The sequence below is a fragment of the Puntigrus tetrazona genome, chromosome 3 (genome assembly GCF_018831695.1).
Source record: "Puntigrus tetrazona isolate hp1 chromosome 3, ASM1883169v1, whole genome shotgun sequence".
NCBI classification, from domain to species: domain Eukaryota; kingdom Metazoa; phylum Chordata; class Actinopteri; order Cypriniformes; family Cyprinidae; genus Puntigrus; species Puntigrus tetrazona.
In genome coordinates, this window is record NC_056701.1 from 24,125,712 (window position 1) to 24,148,361 (window position 22,650).

At 40.6% G+C, this 22,650-nt stretch overlaps 2 protein-coding genes across 2 annotated transcripts; both read left to right on the top strand.

The window, feature by feature from the left end:
• The first annotated feature begins 12,831 nt into the window (after positions 1 to 12,831).
• On the top strand, positions 12,832 to 16,410 carry LOC122342047 (2-amino-3-ketobutyrate coenzyme A ligase, mitochondrial-like). Its single transcript, XM_043235834.1, is given in 10 exon segments — positions 12,832 to 12,961; positions 12,963 to 13,021; positions 14,045 to 14,175; positions 14,264 to 14,365; positions 14,442 to 14,588; positions 14,674 to 14,828; positions 15,170 to 15,252; positions 15,338 to 15,509; positions 15,731 to 15,852; positions 15,942 to 16,410. Coding segments are annotated over 10 exon segments (1,251 nt in total). The 5' UTR covers positions 12,832 to 12,833; the 3' UTR covers positions 16,094 to 16,410.
• Positions 16,411 to 17,104: 694 nt separating this feature from the next.
• On the top strand, positions 17,105 to 22,648 carry LOC122342038 (DNA replication licensing factor mcm5). The gene is made up of 16 exons (XM_043235828.1): positions 17,105 to 17,420; positions 17,847 to 17,973; positions 18,280 to 18,408; positions 18,591 to 18,763; positions 18,900 to 19,055; positions 19,638 to 19,807; positions 19,890 to 20,061; positions 20,147 to 20,258; positions 20,458 to 20,601; positions 20,690 to 20,755; positions 20,838 to 21,014; positions 21,108 to 21,220; positions 21,306 to 21,434; positions 21,519 to 21,661; positions 22,121 to 22,248; positions 22,338 to 22,648. The coding sequence occupies exons 1-16, from the start codon at positions 17,251 to 17,253 to the stop codon at positions 22,437 to 22,439; spliced, it is 2,211 nt and encodes a 736-aa protein (XP_043091763.1). The 5' UTR covers positions 17,105 to 17,250; the 3' UTR covers positions 22,440 to 22,648.
• The last annotated feature ends 2 nt before the right edge of the window (positions 22,649 to 22,650 follow it).

A 22,650-nucleotide genomic window follows, 5' to 3' on the forward strand; every position in this document is an offset into this window, starting at 1 on the left:
GTCACATAACCTGCTTTCTGGAATACCCCCCGGGTGCAACGTTGTATTTATATTTGTTAGTTAGCGTAGTTAGTGGCGTTCTACGCTGAAGATGTTACTTTCTTTTCTTTGTTTAAATTAGCTTGATTGTTGTTAGTTAGAGGGTTTTGTTTTATTACTTTCTTTTCTTTCAGCACCGCTCTTGTCCCTCGCTTATGTTGTCAATTTATTTTGTATATAATTTGTAAATAGGTATTTCTGGGTTTAAAGGTATTTTGGGGTTTGTTTATTCTGATTGTTGTTATTGTTTGTTTGGGAGTAGTTTGTTACGGTGAAACTTTTTGTCACTAAACAAAAATCGGAAACAATTTGCCTCTGCCTGTTTAATTACACACCACACTTCTAAAGCAAAAAGAAGCAGTAGCCGAACCATGTTTATTTCCTTTTAAATTTCAAATGTTACCTCCCAAATATCCCTAGCTGCCGACCAAATAGGGAGCCGTAACACCAGCTATGCTAATCTGAAAACGGAGCAAGAAAGGTTTAACAGTGCGTGCAAATATCACAAAAACATTATATTACAAAAATTGGCAAAGTAACGGTGCAAAAAGTATTGAATAAAAGGGTGATATTAATTGTGGCCAGTGTGTATTAAAGAAAAAACATTTATTTTATATTATGAGATTTCTTACTCTTTCTTTCCATTTTAATAAACTGATTAACAGTGCAGATCCATTTTCACAGACGACTTTGTTCATATCTATAAAAGTACACCAATAACTTTGCATAAAGACTGTAAACACAACGTTAATCTAAAGTTAAACCTGCCTCATGGTGGGTTAAATTTAGGCCCCAGTTTAGTGCTGAAGTGGCTCCAGTCTTCCTTCAGGAAATCAGCCTGTTAAAATCTGGACTAGACTAAACCTGAGGCTATCTGACAGAGAAAGTAGATTTCTTTTATTCTGGTTTAAACTGACATTTTAGTCTAGGACTAGGCTTAATCTCTTAATCTAAACTGCTTAAACCGCCCCTCAGTGTTTAAAATGTAAGCATTTTAGCTTTTGAATACACCCTACACTTAATAATCCATAATTTGCAAATTGGTGGTTTTTAAAGGGGTAACATGCCCAAAGAGCCATTCCAGTGTAAGAAGAGTACTGTAAAATCATTGATGTTTCAGTCGTGTTATGAACTTTACATCAGATGTGTGTAAGTGTTCAATGATGACTCATCATCTCTGTTGACTACATTGACAAAAAAAAAAAAAAAAAAAAAACCACAAAGCTGAATGAACTGTCTATCAACAGCCTGACATCCTGTTAGCTCCTGAGAGAAAAATTCATAAATGTAAATTGTATTCAAGTATGATGATTGCCGTTTTGTTAATCTTCATCACTGTACTAATCTTGTGGTGTCTAAATTTGATAATACCATAAAAGATTGTTTTGGTTTTCTGATAACGTGCTACCAGTGCACACTATAACATTTGCTAATTGAAGATGGAAGAGGATGTGGGTTGTGGGTTTTTTGTATTACTTTCAAAACAACTAGAAAGGAAAAAAAATAAGAGCACCTGTTTAGTGTGCATTGAAATCATAAGTAGGAAGTAAAAGTGTACATGTACATGTGCGGATCACCTGTGAAAATGTTAGATGATAGTTGTCTTTTATGGATGCTCTGGTTTCCTGATAATATTAGACTAACTAATCTTGGTGTCAAGGATCTGCCAGGCTCTACCAACACTAAATCTAGACCACTAAATCTGTGGTGGTTGATTACTGAATGGATTTGGTGCAGGTGTTTCCTCCTGACTTCAGCTGTGTGCACTGCACCGAAGTCTGCTGGCAGCTTAATCTCAAGACCACAGCCACTGAAACTGTCCATCAAGGCCAATCAGGACCCATTTCAAGCTGATTTACTGCATAGCGAAGACATTCATCTACTTGTTCTGAAGGCCTGAATTGCCGATGTCATCCTAGGGCTCCTGTGATTGGCACAGCACAATCTGGGGCTTTCTTGGAAAACTGGGGAAGTCCTAAAGTGGGGTAGGACCTGTTTCCCCAATTGCTTCCCTTCACTCCCAACTCCTGTCATTCTTCCAATGCAAGATTTACCAGTTCACACCACCTCTTTCGAAAGTCCCCAGACACCCCTTCCTGTTATGCCCAGAGAAGTACGGAGCTTGCAGCCCTGCATCGCTTACAGAGCATTGGACCAGATAACCATTAAGTTCTGTTATCCACTTCACCTCGTCCTAGCCGCCCTAGTACACCACCAGTGAGCCAAGGTGTTCACAAAGCTGGACCTCCTCAGTGCGTATAACCTTATCTGTATATGTGAGAGGGACGCATGGAAAATGGCTTTTGTGACACCTGCTGGACACTATGAATATTTATCATGCTGTATGGTCTGGTAAACGCCCCTTCCGCATTCCAGGGATACATAGACGAGGGGCTCTGGGAGTCTGTCCTTTGATTTTTCCATAGTGTGCGTTGATGATTTGCCAACTTTCAATGCCCAACTGCTATTCATCTATGTCTTTTGTTATTATGGACTTCCTGAAGACACAGTATCTGATAGAGGTTCTCCGTTTATTTCTTGAAAGTCCTTCTTTCATCTCCTTCCCGCAAACCTTCTGCCACGGCCACCAGAACTGTTCAAGCCCCTGCTGTTCTCCTGGTCCGGGAACCCTCCTATGTTCCTGCTGTAGACCATTGGCCAGTCTCATGAGGACATTCTGGTTTAATTAGTAGCTGTTATCAATACATCAACATATTACAAATGTCACTTACATTTTTATTACATTTGTGAAAATATACATTCTTAACGGTTTCAAGTGCAAAAACACAATTTACATAATAATTAGCAAAAAAAGAAAGGTGCTTACATTTGTATTTTTAAAAAAAAATGCATTTCAGTACTTCCAGATGGGGTTGGGGGTTTGGTTATTGCTTAAGGGTTTTGAGGGTGGAGAGAGCACTAGACATTCACTCCCCCCACTTACTATCCCTGCCGGAACTGACTTGAACCTGAAACCTTTGAGTTATAGATCTGACTCTCTATCTAATAGGCCATGACTGTCTCAAAATAATCACTAAAGGAGTTGTCAGGAGCTTCTTGAAGGTGTCGAAGGTAGTGACCATGGTTTACTTTATAGTCTTTGTTCTTCTCATTTCATTTACACTTCAAAAGGCTTCTTCTTCATATGATGACCAAACATTTAAGAATCATAAACTTCTGTCGGTCACAAAACATGTTTTTTGCAATAATCCCAAAATTAATGGAAAAATCCCATGGGGTTTTTGTCATGGGAACCAACTTCTGGGGTGGAATTGAAAAATATGTCAACATTGCTCAGATTTTATGCACATTTCTGAGGCTTTTGTTCCCTATAACAGTTCGGCTACAAGTGACATTCTCAATTAAAATTGTAAAAGATTATAGACACGCATTTTCAATAAAAATAATACCCCTCCATACTAAACTCCATCATCTTCTCCATAACTCTCAAACCAAGGATGGACAGAGCTTGGGACACGGGTGATCACAGACACTGGTTCGGTTTCCTCTTCTGAAAGTTTTATTTCTGGTAAGACACGCATACAGAAATGACTTTGTTTTTAATTGTGTTGCTTTTGAGTAACAAGAACAAACACTGCAATTTAAATGGACTGTAAAGCATTTTAGGTTAGCCTACAACACAATAATAATATTAGATACATACCGGGGTCATCAGTCACACGGTTACACAGGAGTCTCCAGACTCTTACTAGTGGCCTCCACACGCATTCAAACACAGTACCTGCAGTACACTTTATTTTAATATAGGTGGCTCTAACAAAAGCAAAGCAAAACTAGACACCAATAGACACCATTACAAATTTTTTATTTTTACTGGACTTATATTGGTTTTTACTGAACACTGTGGATTTCTACTAGTAACTGGTCACCTTCTATTGGTTACTTGTTAAGACCAATACATTTCTATTACAAAACACTTCATTACATTATCCCAAAATAGAGTCATGCCCTATTCTTGCTTTTATGAGCCCTTTAAAAACAAATTCAACTGCGCAATTGAAGTCATTAAGTATCTTGTGAGAGAGAGGAGAGCAAAAAAAAAAAAGGAAGCAGAGAGAGATGGATCAAACCAACTGGACTGCATTGTTTTTCTATTCTTTTTAGTGATATTTGTTTACCTCTGAGAACTAACCCCTAACCTGGCATCTTAAGTGTGAAGTTAACAATTAAGTCCAAAATAGTTTTATATAAAATGTTCTAACGGATAGAAAACGGAGCAGAAATAACCTAACAAGCGCCAGCCTATATGACACATTTTAATTTAATAAGATACATTGATTAAAAGTACACAGTTCTCACCTTTGTGATTGATTTCCATGTCAGTCACTGTTTTTTTCACTTTAGTAAGTCCTTGCGATCTTCTAACAGCCGAAGAGACGAGTAGTCCCGTGCACCAGAGCGAGCGAAATGAGAGCGAGATATGATTTTGTCTGAATGAGGCACGAGTCATTGAGAGATTCACGGGGAGGAAGTGAAAGGTTCAGTTGTTGGTGAGGTGTAATGTTGTGTGAACTGAGTCTGAGTCAAGAGGCTGTGGCATGATCCCACAGTTTCCTTCTCGCCTACGTGCTCTATTGCTCTCGGACCGATGACATGATTTGAGAATAACTTATTTTATGCACAGTCTGCATAAAATAAGTCTGCACTATCAAACGGTAAAACTTTTAGTAGTAGTTCAATACAAAAACATAAGGTTTATACAGAGAGGTTATATATATAATTTCAAAGACAGCCAAGAAGACACATTAGACACCGTTTTACATATTTTATCATTGTTTTCAACGATTACTTACTGTTTAATTTTATCATTGCTTTAGTCAATAGGGCTGAATTTTTTTTAATCTCTGTTTTGGTCTTATTTCAATAAATTGAAATCTGCAAGTGGCAAGTGAAGCTATTGTCTTTTTTCCACCTCAATGGTAACAGAAGTATTTGCTTATGAACAGTTTTTAAATCGTCGTTTGTGCGTAATACAATAAAGTAAATGAATTGTTCATTTTTGGGTGTAGTTAGAACAGCACAATCAAGCAGCAATGCAAATAATTTAGTAATAATAATTAATCACTAATGTGTGTACATTATGGTAATACAATTTTAAAATGACATTGAACAAAAAAATGCTTTATCCTCCAATCCTCCAATTCCTCTTCTTTCTCGCCAAAGTACTGTATGAGGCTCTGGATAGCACCTTCACACACTGTTTTGGTTCTGTGAACAGGTTATTATTGTCAATACTTAACCAATATCCATTGAACACAAACAGCCAAGTGATAATACGACAACATACAGTTGCCTTTAACCGTTCGCTCACTTATGTTTAGGTTTACCGAGTTTACCAGACTGCATTGACCAAAGCAACAAACCACTGAGATAAACAAAGTGTCTATCTACAAAACCGACAACCTGTTAGGTCCTGATGGAAAATGTCATTACTTTTCACACCTTTAAATATCATTCAAGTAAACTAACTTAGAATAGAAATGATCAACAAGCGGTTTTGTTGATCTTCGTTATTTTTCAAAGCCCTTTTTTATGTTATGTAAATTGGTAAGTACCGTTTAGGAAAGTATTGGTTTTCTGGTACCACTTTAAAGATTTGTCTGGTTATTCAAACTGAATGAGGATGTGGTCTGTGGTTCTTTGTATTGCTCTGTATTGCTAATGTCAACACGACAGGAAAGCAAAAGCAACGCGGCACCTGTTTAGAAAATCTTAACATGCTAAATGCAAGCTGATCAGTTTTGGTTTGGATTTGGACAAGTTTACAATGAAAGTAGGGAGAAAAAATGTATATGCACTAATTGTTTGCGGACATCTGGTGAATATGTTAGATTAAAGTTGCATGTCCTCATTAGCACTCCTACAAATAAAGGTTTTATATGGGATTTGATCCACATGCAACACCATTAAACACTCTAACACGCTTTTGGTGTCTTTTTGATATTGTGGGCCAACAGAGATGAAGCTAATGTTATCATAATGTGAGATAATAACACCAGGTGACAGAATTTCGAGCGCTGAAGGTCAACGTTGACATTGAAATTTCTCTTTAATCATCAATGAAGATAATACATCTCTGATGGACTGAGTTGAGACGACTTTAGGGTTGAATTAGTAGATGTCTGAATTCATAAACATTACACAAATCATTTTTATTTACATTCATTTAAAATATACATTCCTTACAGTTTCAGCTGTGCCATTTAACAAAGGAAATAATGATCTAAAATACATTTTACATGAAAAATTCACAAAACGTTTGTAAATTGGCAATACAAAAAAAATAAACACCGGAACCTTTAATGTGGACCAAAGTGCTTTAATACTCTAAAGCAGGGGTAGGCAACCTGCGCATGCGGCTCTTCAGCCTCCTTGTAGTGGCTCCCGATGGCCGTGACAAAAAAAACGTGACTTTTTTTCTTTTACTATCGTCATTATGTGTTCATTTTGTTGCACAATTCCTCTGGGGTTTTAGTTGATACCATCTAATAAAGTTTTTTTTTTTTATAATTTGTCACTTAAAATATATAATAGAGAGTTTAATGCAGCGTGCACATCTGCTTTTGTGGGTTAACAAGTTCAAATCCCTGTCAGCGAATCTCGAAGAAGTCGCCCGTCAGAGGGCTGCTCTCGCTAAAGAGCACAAATGGAGTGATATGGAAAAACTACGCCAACCCGACAAACTTATTTTTGTAACATGAAACAAAGTGGCTCTTTTGATAAAAAAGGTTGCCGACCCCTGCTCTAAAGCATTAAACCAAAGAAAACTAAGCAAACCCAAGGACTAATTATAAAGACTTCAGTCGTGAGGAGATCGTGATGGTGACGGTGAAGGCATGCGACCACGGTTTAGTTCATTTATAGCTCACACTTACAGCTTTTTACTTCTGCTCATTGCAATTTGTGAAGATTATCACGATAAACAAAATGCAAGAATTAGAAACCTTTGTCAATTCTCTGCAATAGTCCAAAAGTCAGTTGGAAGAGTCCAGTGAGGTTTTGGTCATAGGAAGCAGGGACTTCGGGGGGTGGCCTACAAAAATACGTCACCATTGTCCAGTTTTTATGCACATTGCTAAAGCTCAGTGTTGTTTTTGTTGCCTACAACAGCACGGTTGATCTAAATCTGTGATTTAAAATGGTAAAAAAAAGTTTGCAAGCAATAAAAATGAATACTCAAAAAGCCTGAATATTCATAAGTGTTGCTAAAATAACATTATCAAGTGCTTGATACATTTTTTCATTACAGGTGTAACAAATGAACTGGAAGTAAATGTCCATCACAGTTTTTTGGGCCTTTTGGGAAAGTCTTGTCCTTCAGATGCCTGGAGAGTGAAAGTGAAGATGTGCTCCTAAGGAAGGACGCCCATGAACAACAACCCAAATAATAATAATAATAATATATGAAGCAATAGCCATGCATTTACCCCTCCATACAAAACTCCATCATCTTCTCCATAACTCTCAAACCAAGGATGGACAGAGCTTGGGACACGGGTGATCACAGACACTGGTTCGGTTTCCTCTTCTGAAAGTTTTATTTCTGGTAAGACACGTATATAGAAATTACTTTGTTTTTAATTGTGTTGATTTTATAACAAGAACAAACACTGCAAGTTAAACGGACTGTAAAGCATTTTAGGTTAGAATCTGAATCAGGAGGAGCTTTATTCGCCAAGTGTGCGCAAAAACACTGTAACCACTTGTTGTGGTTTTACAGTTTATGTGCCAGCTCTCGGTACACACACATATATGAAAAGGAAATACAAGAACATTTAAACATGACTAAAGAAAAGGAAAAAAAAAGTATGCATCTGAATAGAACAGAGGACCTATAAACAGACATGTGCATTTAGTGCTGTCTATAGAACTGCATAAATAAAAAAATTATGCGTATTTACAACTATGAATTAACAATGTACAATAACTTGAAAATTGTATATACAATAACTAGCCTAAAATATAATAATAATATTAATAAGAATAATGATAATAATATTAGACACATACCAGAGTGATCAGTCACAAGGTTACACAGGAGTCTCCAGACTCTTACTAGTGGCCTCCACACGCATTCAAACACAGTACCTGCAGTACACTTTATTTTAATATACTTTACAGTCAGGTGTCTGCAACTATTGCAAAGCAGAGCTTAAAGAAACTCGCACATATACAGTATACACACATATATGCATATATCATATATAAACATCATATATATATATATATATATATATATTTCAGTTTAATATGTTAAACCAATGTTTATTATTGATCATTTCTCTCTCGCTGAAACCTACAGCCATTCTATCCGTGCAGCAACTGATGGAGAAGGGGGTCGTTTCGGTGCTGTTGGGCGTACTGTTATATAGAAATAAACTTTCTTGAGTCTCGTCTTGCCTCTCAAAAACCTTTAAATTATCTGGTTGTAATTTAGTGAAAGCATACGCATGATTCCTGACACTGAGCTAATGAACCTTAAGTTCTGTAAGTGGCGAATTCACAAAAACCCGGTGGTCCTAGAACCGAGCTCGAGAAACTCCGAAGAGTCCGACGACGCACAGCAGGTTGTTTGAATTAAAAAAAAAAGGTTCTCAGCTCCAAAATAGTTTATCTATAGCCTGTATAAATACGTTACAGCGGGTAGAAAACAGAACAGAAATTAAAAAAAAAAAAAGTGCCATCGAGCCTGTATCACAAAAGAAACGGCAATTAAAAGTGCAGTCCTCACCCTCGTGGTTGATTTCCATGTCTGTCACCGCTTTAGTAAATCCTTAAGAACTTTAAACAAGCGACAAGCTGCTGAAAGTGACTCGCACGAAGACCGCACTCCATGAAACAGCGAGGATAAGGAGGCAGAGGTTTATAAAGGGTACAGGCATGTGTGAAAAAGTTTCGCTATTGGTGGGAACAAATAGTGGCCGAAGAGCAAGAACCAATGGGTGGAGAGCAGCAGCGGCCGGTATGAACGGATGACACGCTGATTTAAATACGAGCTTGAGCAAGAGCCAAGGCGTCGAGAGGAGCAGGGAGCAGGCTCCAGCGGCAAAGGAAAGAAAAGGCGGAATCTGACACCGTGAACTGGGTTTCACCATCAAATGTTTACGCTAGAGACCTGCAATCCCACGGGAGTACAGCGGGACCCGACGATATGTGAACGCGGGTGCGGGCGGTAAGGTCCTCGTGAGTGCGGGTTGCGGGAGAATAAAATTATTTGCGGGACTCCCGCAAAATGGAAAGATCTTAAAATTAGAGACGCATTAATATGAAGTCCGCATCAGTGAATGACATGCTTTTCCTGCATGGACACATGAAGTAGGCCTACATTGGTTTAGATGATTCACTATATTTTTATTTATTCGGCTAACTATTTAAAATTGGCCTATTTTTATTTATTCCGAAATAAGGGAAAACTTACGTTCAATGTTTGGACATTGCTAAAGATAAAAAGGGCTCACACACATTTTTAAGAAATGTTTGGCCAGTTGTTTTTTGTTTGACCAAGTGAGAAATCCACGTTGATCATTTGGTTTAATTATTTCCGTTTCTCCTCGTTCGTGTCCATGTTCGTCATTCCATTGAAACTCAGATAAAACGAAACACGTTTATTTTCCGTTTTCTTTTTTTATTTACATTTCTTAGGAAGCAAGTGAAAGGAATGGAGTTATAAAAAGAAGCAGTGACAATAAAACAATTTTAATGTTTACTTGCGGGCGGGAGCGGGACAAAACTTGAATATTGCGGGCGGGAGCGGAAAAAAATAATCTATATTGTTACTGAAAAATCTGTCCCTTTGCAGGTCTCTAGTTTACGCTTTAAATGTCAAGTTAATTCAAATGTCTGCTCAAAACAAAACCGTGACACAACTGGCAACATAAAAACGCAGCGCAATACAAAAGCTGCGGTCTGTTAACAGAGCACTTTTCAACCGAGAGATCAGCTGGACGATCTAAAACCAAGCTTTAACATGAAACCTCTCACATGGGGCAAATAATAATTCGAATGCTTCTTTCTATTCTTTATTATCAGAGGAGCGTCACTTTTGCGTGAAGCTGATTTATCAAATTTCAGAGTGCGATCCCTAAACCACAACCTGCCCCGGAGCAGGTCGGCTGTGGAGCGTAAGTTACTATGGCAATGAACACAGCTAAAAGCCGAGCCACATTCATGGTACCTAAAACCTAGGACCGGCGCAAACTAGACCGAATCCTACCAGCTAACCCAGCTTCACGGTACAGCCCCCAGGAGCACCGACTCGGCCCGTGTTGTTCGACTCATTTGGTCTGCTCTTAACTGGAGGCTTCATCTGACCGGCTGGGAGTATCCACAGTCGAGAACAGCGGCGCTTCACAAATGAATCGTTCATCAAAAGTCTCGAAAGAGCGATTCTATCAGACATCAATATGGTTCGATGAAGTAAGAAAATATGGGTACGTTTGGAAACTTGATGCTGTGACTTCTTTCAAAAAAAAAAAAAAAAAGGTTGCAGAAGAAGAAATATTCTTACTCTCGGTCTTAAAAATACAGCTTTGAATATAAAAATACCCTTCAAACTTTGGTTTAAAAGGAATCTCACACTTACAGTTGTGTGCTGTGGATCAGCCCTGATATTCTTGAATGCAATAAAGAAGGAATAAAAGAGATCTACTCTTAATTCATTTGACATCTAAGCGTCCTTGGTCAATTAAACCTTAGGTGACGACAGGTGGCAGGGCTGCCTATTACAGTGAACCAACTATTATGCAAATGCTGCTTTGCATGGACCAAATCAAACGTAGTTTGCGTTCTTCGAGCGAGAGTGCCAGGAACTCGGTCAAACCTCAACACTAGCTCCTCTCAGGAATTTGCGTGTGGCTGGGGCAACAATAATTTCAAGGGGGCCGATGCTTCATCTTCATCTAAATCCTAAAGCTCTTTCTTAATCTTGATCCGAGCGTTCTGTATGGGTAAAGAATAGGAAGGCAGTTAACGTAATATAAATGTAAGACTTCAACACGAGGTCATCCATCACTCAAACATTAAGTAGTTCAGATGTCCATGTTCTCAAAGCCCTTCCAGGCAGGGAGTGAAAGAAAGAGCGTCTCACCTGTCCTGAGAACGCCTCCGTCTTCCCCGCAACGCCACGGCCGCACGCTGGAGGGCGCTGTTACCTCAACCGAAAGATGAACGTCTGTCAAAGCATTACATAATCACATTGGCTTTGTGTCACAATGTTTCCGAAGCGTTAATGAACTTTTACGCTTTTTAGTTTCTTGAGGAATACACACCCGAGTTATCCTGGCCGCGGCAGCAGAGGAGTCTTCCGGCTATTCTTTGAAGCCACCGTGAAAACCGTATTATTACGTCTGTGGTGAGAAACAAGTACATCAGGACAAGGCCTTAAAAGCGAAACATTCGTGTAATCAAATATAAACCTTATCTTGGTTCGCCGTTTTACACGGCAGTTCAATCAACAGCGGTCCAAACGGCATTTATCGTTACAGCGAGCGATTAAAAGTTTCTCGGCCAGTGTCTTGTGAAACGTCAACTTCTCCGTTTATCCATTTAAATCGCATTAATTCGTTTAAATGGCCATTATTAAAAGTTACGATTGATAATGCCGCCCATCTTTTTAAAAACACAACAGGAAGAAGAAAACGTACAGTCAGTGTATAATCTGACAACTAAACATGCCGCTAAAACAGCGACCCCGACCTGTTATGCCGACTTCCATATTGATTTCCAGTTGTGTGCTGTTTACAGCCCGTCGTTTCGCTTTTTTTCCCGGGACGCAACACAGCCGAGTTCGGATTTCCCGCGAACAGGAACGCCTTCTTCAGGAACGTAATTTCCTGTCTGCTCGAGACCGCTCTCTACTGTCGCGCGCGTGAAGAGCGCCTCATATAATGTAGTAAGAATGACTTTTTTTTTTTTTTTTTTTACTCAAAAGCGAACGTTTTCCGAGATATAAAGCACAATCATATCATTTCATACCTCTTATTTACCCAACGTCGATTTTGTTAAAGTGATGTTAAAATAAAAATTAAACACTTTTATTATTTTATAGTCTAACTAGATCATAATAACCAATGAAACACTTTAAATTGCCGAGTGTTTCCAATGTCTTTTTTTTTTTTTTTTTTTGATAAGGAGGGAAACAAATCACTTACCAGACACTTACCTTATAAAGCTTGCCCCCTCTCTATGCGCACCATCGCCCGAGAGGAGGTCCAGTGTGTTGCTAAAAACGTTAAAAGCGTACGTTGCCATATTTTTTAAATTATACTTTTCTTTCTTCTGCGGAGCGCTGTTGCAGACAGCTGCTAGATATTGCCGCGAAAACGACGTGAACGCGCTCTTCGATCCACTGGGTTACGCGTCGCACATTCTAAATGAACGGACATCCGCCGCTTTCCCGCGGAATTGGCCCAGTCGAACGCTTCTCTCATCTGGTTCAACCTTCTGCCCATTCATTTTAATGGCCATTTAACCATCACGTGGCCGTTTTAACCATATCGGGTGCGTGACAGAACTCGCAGCAGCGGTTGTTGACAACAGCGTTTTATCCCGTTGAGCTACGAATATATCTATCTATTATCTATTATCGCAAAAACTCGAAAGAGCTTGCTACTTAAAGTTACACAAGCCGTCGGGCTCAGCAGTCTGTCGCTTTAAAACACGGAGAGCTCTACCATTGGCTGATCTTCCGACGCCCACGTGAACGACTTATATATCCGCCTCGACGCCACTCTCCTGCTCCCCACACTTTTTTCCCCGTACTATTAAGTGGAGAAATGTCTCTTCGCGCCGCCGCCCGTCTCCTCGGGGTTTTGCCGCCGTGCAGGGCGTACTCGACCGTGCCCCGGGCGCTGTCGGTGCTGGAGACCGAGCTGGAGTCTATCCGCGCGGCGGGCACGTGGAAAGGAGCGGGTGATCACGTCCAAGCAGGGTCCTCATATCTACGTGGACGGCAGCGGAGGCGGTGAGCGGCGCGGCGCGTTAACGGAGGCGGTTAAAGCGTAGCGTTATCTAACACGTCCACATAGTGTGGTCAGGCTGCACCTGCCATAGGGAAATAAAGCCATCCTGATGTGTCACTTTTCATCTTTACTCAACAAAAAAAGTTACAAACTGTTACGTTTAGGCAAATGTCATATTTTATTCAACACAATTGAATTTGCATGCAGTCACTGTATTAAATATTTACAATTATATTTAAGAAGTAAAGGGTTTAAGTGAATGGTTGGCTAAATTTATGCTTTGTATTATTTGAAAACGCATAAATGAAAAAATGTATACATTATCTGACAGCCAAATATATAAGCTTTCTATTGGTGTGTGATTTGTAAGGATAGGACTATAAATATTTGGAAACGATATGAAAATGTCAGTGCGCCAAAAAGTATTCTAAGGCTGTCTCAGCAATGCATATTACTAATCTAAAATGATGTTTTGATATATTTAAGGTATGAAATGTAATTTTAAGAAATATCCTTTACTTAATATCCTACTGATTTGTCGCATAAAAGAAAAAAGATTCTATTTTATAACAAGAAATAAACAAACTGAATTTATGATTCTCAAAAATGTGAAACTCCCCTAAAGGTTTATATTGTGACGCTTGAAATGAGTAGTATTTATTAATGATACATATATACTAACAATATGAATAAAATATTTTTGAAATGGTTAATATATTAAATACAGTAAACAGTTTAAATATTTATTTTATTATTACATTTCTTACATATACATATGTGTGTGTGTTTGTATATATGTATCTATCATATATGTGTATATATATATATGTGTGTGTGTGTGTATATATATATATATATATATATATATATATATATATATATATATATATATATATATACACACACACACACACACAAATGAAGTTAGAAGATTGGACATATTACTGATTTTATGAATAGCTCAAATAAAAGATTTCACTTTTTTTTGTTACTGCTAATCCAATATTTCTCTCTTTTTGTTTCAGACATATTGAATTTCTGTGCAAACAACTACCTGGGTTTATCCAGTCACCCCGAGGTGGTGAAGGCAGGCATAGATGCGCTGCAGAAGTATGGCGCTGGCCTTAGTTCAGTTCGCTTCATCTGTGGGACGCAGGTGAGAAAAAAGATACTGTGTTTGAACAAACCCGACTGCAGTGCATATCGATGCCCCAAGAAACACCTGTGAACTGTCTGTCCTCTAGAGCATCCACAAGAACCTGGAGGAGAAACTAGCCCAGTTTCACGAAAGAGAAGACTGTATTCTATATGCGAGCTGCTTCGATGCCAACGCCGGTCTGTTTGAGGTCCGTTTTAACAAACTGTTACGTTATTACCGAAGTAAATGGTACAACCGCCAATACAATACACTCTTTGCTTCAGGTCCTGTTGGGTCCCGATGATGCAGTGTTATCCGACGAGCTAAACCACGCCTCTATTATCGACGGCATTCGACTGTGCCGTGCCAAGAGGCTCCGCTACAAACACATGGACCTGAACGACCTGGAGGAGAAGCTGAAAGAATCACAGGTAGGTTTTGCGTGAATGTCACGTTACTGGATAATGTAATTCGAAAATGTAATGCAACCGTTTGAGAGACGTCTGTTGCTCGCAGTCCTCCCGCCTGAGGCTGGTGGTCACGGACGGCGTGTTCTCCATGGATGGGGATGTGGCTCCTCTGCAGGGTGTCTGTGATCTGGCTGAGCAGTACGGGGCCTTGGTCTTCATTGACGAATGTCACGCCACAGGGTTCATGGGTCCCCGTGGCCGGTGAGCAGACAGGAAAAACTCTTTATCAAAGAAATAGTTCGCCCGTAATTGAAAATGCAATGCTTATCTGCTTATCCCCAGAGCATCCAAGATGTAGATGACTTTGTGTCTTCAGTAGAACACAAAGATTTTTACTCAAATGGAAAATTATTTGTAAAACCTAAGCAAGCAGGCATCGTTGCTCAAAAATACCTAGGACATGCTTATTTGAAAATCAATTCGGAGAGTGATTCCCTTTGTAGTTAAATTTTATAAAGAGCGTTTCGTATTTTAAGAGTTGTTCAAGCTGTGTAAGCAATAGTACATCGCAAGTGGATGAGCGTGCCTTGGTTTCCCCGCAGAGGAACCGATGAGCTGCTGGGAGTGATGGACAGGGTGCACATTGTGAATTCCACGCTGGGTAAAGCACTGGGAGGAGCTGCAGGTGAGTGCGGGTGTTAAACATCATCTGAAGCGCAGGCTGCAGCAGGTTCGGTTCTCCAGACGTGTATTTTCTCACCCTCTGTCAGGTGGTTACACCGTCGGACCCAAGGCTTTGATTGAGCTTCTGAGGCAGCGCTCTCGTCCGTACCTCTTCTCCAACTCGCTCCCTCCTCCTGTGGTGGGCTGCGCCACTCGCGCTGTGGAGCTGCTGATGGCGTCCAATGAAATCGCTCAGTCCATGGCAGCTAAAACCATGAGGTAGGACCGGAGGGGGAATGGGCTTCTCCGTGATATTTGTGGATTGGGTTACCCCTTTTGGCTTGCGTACTGTTCTTTTGTAGTTTGCTTTTCAAAGTAGCAGTCGCTCTGGGAGGATATTGCGGTGAAAAAGGGCTGACTTTTGCTGGTTCGGTATGAATGCTCATTGAGCTAATGATAACAATGGTGGGCTATTGTGTGCCTTTTCTTCTTTCCCAAAGGTTCAGAAACAACATGACCCAGGCAGGGTTCACCATTTCTGGCACCGCTCATCCCATCTGTCCCGTGATGCTGGGAGACGCTCGCCTGGCTTCACTTATGGCTGACGACATGTTAAAATTGGGTAATAGCGTATAATACATTTCTTTCTACTGAATAAAGTGTGCAAGCCCGGCAGCCTGTTTAAAGCAATGCTTTTGTCTGTGTTATCAGGAGTGTATGTGATTGGTTTCTCCTACCCAGTCGTTCCCAAAGGAAAGGCCCGCATTCGAGTCCAGATCTCAGCAGCTCACACTGACCAGGACATTGATCATGCCGTAGATGCCTTCATACAGACCGGCAAGAAGCACGGCGTCATTTCCTAATGTCAGAAACACAACTGACAAAGCTGTGGAGTGTAGAGTGAGGTTAAAGTTACATATCATAGCAAAAAACGATATTGCAATCAGCGAAGGTCAAAGAATATTTGTATATTTTCAGTACTGACATAAATCGCTTTCTCTATGATTAATAGTTGCTTTTTTGCAGCAGTCTCCTACACCAGCTGTATACCAAACGTGTCTTGACTTTTTTTTCCAGCTAAGACGTGTCACGTTAGCATTATAAACAAGTTTGTACAGATCAAGTTCGTGCTGCTGCTTTCCATAGGTGGGTAAAAAATAAAAGAGGTTATGCCATTTAATGTCGTCTCTGATTATTTACGTGAGGGTGCTTGACTACTTAAACGTACTATTTTCATAACCTACAAAATACAGGTCTTGAAATAAACTCTGTAACTCTGTGCAGGGTTACCAATCTGACAGGAATATTGATGATGAATAAACAAAAAGTCCATTTGTAAAGTGCAATGTCCATACAAACAGCAATTCATCAAACATGCCAACAGGGGGCATGTTGTCACAATGGAGACCGGTCAACATGTCACAACAGCATTTTATAGACCTTTCTTAACAACACATGGTCAAGTCAAGCAATTAAGAGAATATACTAAAATGTGATTTAAATGTCAAGCCCAAAAATCCTGTAATTAAGTTGTAATACTTAATACCTGACTTTTACATGTTAGACTTGTCCTAAAATCTATTTTTAATTCATATTCAGTACTCTGTATGTCACCTTGGTTTTCAGATTGCTTCCTATTTCATAATTATTCACATTTATTTTTATATAAACGAGATTAAAATAATCAATAAAAGCTTAAATTTTGTGCCAAACAAAACATCTAGTTCCGGCCCCTGCTCTTATCTTTGTGTGTTTCCCGCCAGCACCCAAACTTCTTCGTGACGTACTAGACAGAAAGCCTTGTGGACCAATAAGCGGGCCTGTAAAAAAAAGAGAGGGCGGGGCTTGAGTTCCGCGCGGGATTGACCAGAGGTTTTGCCGCGAAATCAAGCGCGCGCGTAGCACGGGGGCGCACGGTTCTTTCTCGTCTGCAACGTTATAGCGGTAGTTAAGCTCAGCGAAGACAGCACTTGTTTAAGTAACACCGTATTGATCGTTTATTACAAGGAATATTAGCAGAATGTCGGGGTTTGACGATCCAGGAGTTTATTACAGTGACAGTTTTGGAGGAGGCGAAGGCTTCGGCGATGAAGGGGTCGTGAAACGCAGTCAGATCAAAAAGAAGTTCCGTGAGTTTTTGAGGCAGTTCAGAGTGGGCACCGATCGCACCGGATTCACCTACAAATACAGGTATGGCCACATCAGGGGTTTTCTCTTGAGTATGGGTGCTTTCCGCAGTCACAAAGTACGTTTTGCATAACTAATACAATATATAATGTTAATACAATTGCATAATGATTTGTACGTGTTAATTATTTCCCACTGCTTATGTTGCTATTCTATCCGATCAATATCGTTTTTCACTGTTTGGCGTTAAATTTGTTACGGATTCGCCATGAATTTATGACCGCCTCGCGAACGCATTGTTCTTTTGAATGATTCGGTTGAATGGATTCGCAGCATGCTGGTTTGTCCAACGGAAAGATTCGTTCAAAAGAACCGATTCATTTTTGACGAGGGATTTTTTTTTTGTCAACTCGGTTTCCTCTAACGTAGTTTTGTTTTTGTATAGTTTTAATGCTTCAGGACGCTGCTCGTTTTGTTTTTGGTTCCCAGAGATGAACTCAAGAGGCACTATACTTTGGGAGAGTACTGGATTGAGGTGGAAATGGAGGATTTGGCCAGTTTTGATGAAGACCTGTCAGACTGTCTGTATAAATTGCCTACTGAGAACCTGCCTTTGGTAAGGACACACTTGCACAAATGAAACTGCATATAAATATTAGAAATCATGCTTCTTGATTTGCGTACAGCATGCAATTGAAAGTAATTATTTAGGGTTAATTATATTTCATTGTTTTAATTTAAACTAATAACTGCATATATTTATTATATTACTAAATCTAGTATTTAGTTTGTTTATTGTAATAAGTCTATAATAAATCTGATGGCTTATTTTCAACTGTTTATCACTTCCTATCTTGCTGTATTGTATTTATGAAATGCATTCGTGGGCTGTTTGTCATATTGTACATCTGTGGATTTCCAGCTGGAGGAGGCGGCGCAGGAAGTGGCCGATGAGGTCACACGTCCCCGGCCCGTAGGAGAAGAGTCTGTGCAGGACATACAGGTCATGCTGAAGAGCGACGCTCACCCGGCCTCCATCCGCAGCCTGAAAGTGAGGAAATAAACTCTTACCAAGACCTAGAAAGTTAAAACAAATGCAAAGCTCTATCTATAATGTGTGTGTATATATATCTCTAACCACTTCTACCTTTAAGTGTTTTTGTGCCTTACTGCGTCACGTTAATACTTCTACATTAAAAAAATAATAATAATTTCTTCCGTCATCCTTTGCAGTCGGAGCAGGTGTCGCGTCTCGTGAAGATTCCCGGTATTATCATATCCTCGACGGCTGTGAGGGCCAAAGCCACCAAAGTGTGCCTCCAGTGCCGCGGATGCAAAGCAGTCATCAGCAACATTCCTCTGCCGCCGGGACTGCAGGGATACGCTCTGCCCCGCAAGTGCAACACGTTAGTACTTCGCCAAATACTTGCTTCGTTCTGTTTAGAGCTACTGCAGCACTAATTCGGTATATACTGGTGTGGCGATGAACTTAATTACGTTTTATCACAAAATAAGCATAGCATGTTTTCTTTGGTCCCGCAGGGAGCAGGCGGGCCGTGTCAAGTGCCCCGTGGATCCGTACTTCATTATTCCGGACAGATGCGTGTGTGTGGATTTCCAAACGCTGCGCCTGCAGGAAGCTCCTGATGCCGTTCCACACGGAGAGATGCCCCGACACATGCAGCTCTACTGCGACAGGTACAAGTTGTCACACGATTCAGACGTGTAACGACCCATATTTCTTTATTTTACTCTTTTGAACCTCAATGACTCATTCATTAGGACAGGGATATTTCCTGCCACCTGGTGGAGGTTTTAGTTTAATATTTAATTATATAAAATGTTTTTATATATATATATATATATATATATATATATATATATATATATAATATATAAATTTTTATATATATATATAAAATTAAATTTTTTTACATTTAAATTTTTACTCCAAATCATATCCAAGCATATCCACAAATGCCTTTATTCCAACTCTAGGCTGCATTAAACAGTAAATCTACCTAAATACCACTAATTCTGTATAGTAAAGATGACTTTTGTCGATACTACTGGTTTACTTTGATAACAACCTATAATGTCTTTTTGAAAAGAAAGGAAATGAGAAGGCACAGAACAGAAAACAGTTTTTTTTGTAGCTATAGTTATAGTTTAAAATCAAATTTTAATATACTAAGAATTTATTTAGATTCAAATTATGTCCATAATACTGAAAAGAGTTCATGAGATGACTTTTAAGCCCCAAATTGTTCCCATTCCCAGGTACTTGTGTGACCGTGTAGTACCAGGAAACAGAGTAACAGTCATGGGCATCTACTCCATCAAGAAAGTGGCGCAGACCAAGGCCAAAGGTCGTGATAAGGGAGCAGGTGTGGGCATCCGGTCAGCGTACCTGCGCGTGGTCGGCATTGAAGTGGACACCGAAGGAGCAGGTGAGAAGGGGACAGACGTCTGCTTTTTGGTTGAAAACCATCTCCCTCCAGCCATTCTCATGTTTTTCTTACCGTCTTTCAGGACGTGGAGCCACTGGTTCAGTTTCTCCTCAGGAGGAGGAGGAGTTAAGGGCTCTGGCTTCGTCTCCGTCCATCTACGACTCCCTCGCTCGCTCTCTGGCCCCGTCCATCTATGGCAGCGATGACCTGAAGAAAGCCATAGCCTGTCTCCTGTTTGGGGGCTCCAGGAAGAGGTGAGGAAACGAGAACACGTGCCTCCTCTTTCTAGCTTGTGTGGCTTTGCTGTTTTTCTAACTGGGCTGGAACGGTTTTTGGTAGGTTGCCTGATGGTTTGACACGCAGAGGTGATATAAACCTGTTGATGTTGGGAGATCCCGGCACGGCCAAGTCACAGTTGCTGAAGTTTGTGGAGAGATGTTCTCCGATTGGGGTAAGACACTGACCACATGTGTTTGTGCCTTTGTCATTTGACTGAACATATAAGTCATCAACATCTTACCAAATTTAATGAACTTCATAGGCGTAACACAAAGACATGTTTTGTTTTGTGTATATATGTATATGTATCTGTATATGTATGTGTGTGTCCTGCGATAAAGAGCGTGCATTAAAGTGGTTGTCTGTGCTAGGTCTACACGTCTGGTAAAGGCAGCAGTGCAGCTGGTTTGACCGCCTCCGTGCTGCGAGACCCCAGCACCCGAGGTTTCGTCATGGAGGGTGGTGCCATGGTGCTGGCTGATGGAGGAGTGGTCTGCATTGACGAGTTCGACAAGGTTGGTCTTCTGAGCAATCTGGATTTGTGAGGAAATGCTATGGGCTTTATGCTATATTATCGCTTTTTGCTTGCTTTTTTTTTGGTAGATGAGAGAGGATGACCGGGTCGCCATCCACGAGGCCATGGAGCAGCAGACCATTTCTATTGCAAAGGTACCGTCATCCAGTAGAAATCCACTATCTCTTCAGCAGACTGATTGATGTCTTTGATTAACGCTTGTGCGTTGACCTCAAGGCTGGCATCACCACCACTCTGAACTCCCGCTGCTCCGTACTGGCCGCCGCCAACTCCGTGTTCGGCCGCTGGGATGATACAAAAGGAGAGGACAACATAGACTTCATGCCCACCATTCTGTCTCGATTCGACATGATCTTCATCATCAAAGACCAGCACGACCAGCAGCGAGACATGGTGGGCGAACAAAGCAACCCCTGCCCAACTGATTCCATCCAAGAGTTCGATTTTTAAACAAACTAACGCACGGGCCCGTGTGTTTTTCTCCAGACCTTGGCCCGGCACGTGATGAACGTTCACCTGAGCGCTCAGATGCAGACGGAGGGAGTCGAGGGAGAGATTCCTCTGGCCACGCTGAAGAAATACATCGCCTACAGCAGAACGTAAGTCTGGAGCGCGGTCCTTGAACTTCATATCACTCATCTGCGTTTGTATATCCGGAGTGATAACGCCTTAACTCGCGAACAGGAAATGTGGACCCCGTCTGTCCGCGGCCGCCGCGGAGAAACTGAAGAACAGGTACGTGCTGATGAGGAGTGGAGCGAAGGAACACGAGAGAGAGACCGACAGACGCGTGTCCATCCCCATCACTGTCAGGTGACGCCTCCTTTAGATGAGTTTTTTTACCCGTCCTGTATGTGACTGTTGATGTTAACGGGTCGGTGGTCTGTGGTGACGCAGGCAGCTCGAGGCCGTGGTGCGTATTGCAGAGTCTCTCGCTAAGATGAAGCTGCAGCCCATCGCTGGAGAGGAGGAGGTGGATGAGGCTCTCAGACTCTTCCAGGTGTCCACGCTGGACGCGGCTCTGTCCGGGAGCCTTTCCGGTGAGTGTGAGGATGAATCTAATGTTACAGAATAATCTTATTTTTTTTTTAAGAATAATCACAATAATAAAGTACTTTTTCGTATGGATAGAGGCATGTTTTTATAACCGTATACTAGTTCATTGTAGTTAAAGCAATAAAAAAAATAGAATAGAAAATAGAATAGAAATAGAAATAGACCTTCAAATTAAATAAAATTGTTTTGCTTGTTTGGTTTTTAAATAAATTGTGGAATTTTTTACTTTTAGCGTTTTTCTCTAATTTGTAATTTATATAGGTTTTTAATAGGTTTTTATTTTTTATTTTTCTATATTTTTTATTCATTACTTTTTCGTGTCAGTCATTTTCCTGCCTCTCGACTCCAAATTAAGCGAAAAGCCTACAAGCCGTATAATAAAAGCAGCCCCGCTCTTTCTAGCCTGTATAAATGTCTGATGTGGCAGTGCTGTGTCCTTGCAGGTGTTGAAGGATTTACTTCTCAGGCGGATCAGGAAATGATCTCTCGCATAGAAAAGCAGCTGAAGAGACGCTTCGCCATCGGCTCCCAGGTGTCTGAACACAGCATCATACAGGACTTCACCAAACAGGTGAGTTAAAGCTCCAGGAACCGCTTCGTTGCGTTTGTGCGATTTACATCGTCCGTAAAACTCTTCTCCTCCTCCTCCTCCCTGCACAGAAATATCCAGAACACGCCATTCACAAAGTCCTTCATTTGATGATGAGGAGGGGCGAGCTGCAGCACCGCATGCAGAGGAAGGTTTTGTACAGGGTCAAGTAGACGCCTGCTTGCCTCGCGTTGTTCTGCTTGACACAAGTCGGGTTTATTGTACATGGTTGTTTGGACACTTTATGGCTGGAGATATGATTTGAGTATGTTAGCATTGTGACGGTATGCTTCACTGTCTTCATGTGGTTTTTCAGTGGAAGTAATCTGATTGTCATGGTCGTGTTTTGTATGGAAGCATAATAAAGCATGTAAGAAATTAATC

What these genes read in the sequence shown, in the direction of transcription:
- LOC122342038 (XM_043235828.1), top strand. Translation starts at nt 17,251, where the DNA reads ATGTCGGGGTTTGACGATCCAGGAGTTTATTACAGTGACAGTTTTGGA. An exon ending in GGATTCACCTACAAATACAG is followed by an intron (nt 17,421 to 17,846) that starts GTATGGCCACAT and finishes TTTGGTTCCCAG; the next exon opens with AGATGAACTCAAGAGGCACT. An exon ending in TCCATCCCCATCACTGTCAG is followed by an intron (nt 21,435 to 21,518) that starts GTGACGCCTCCT and finishes GTGGTGACGCAG; the next exon opens with GCAGCTCGAGGCCGTGGTGC.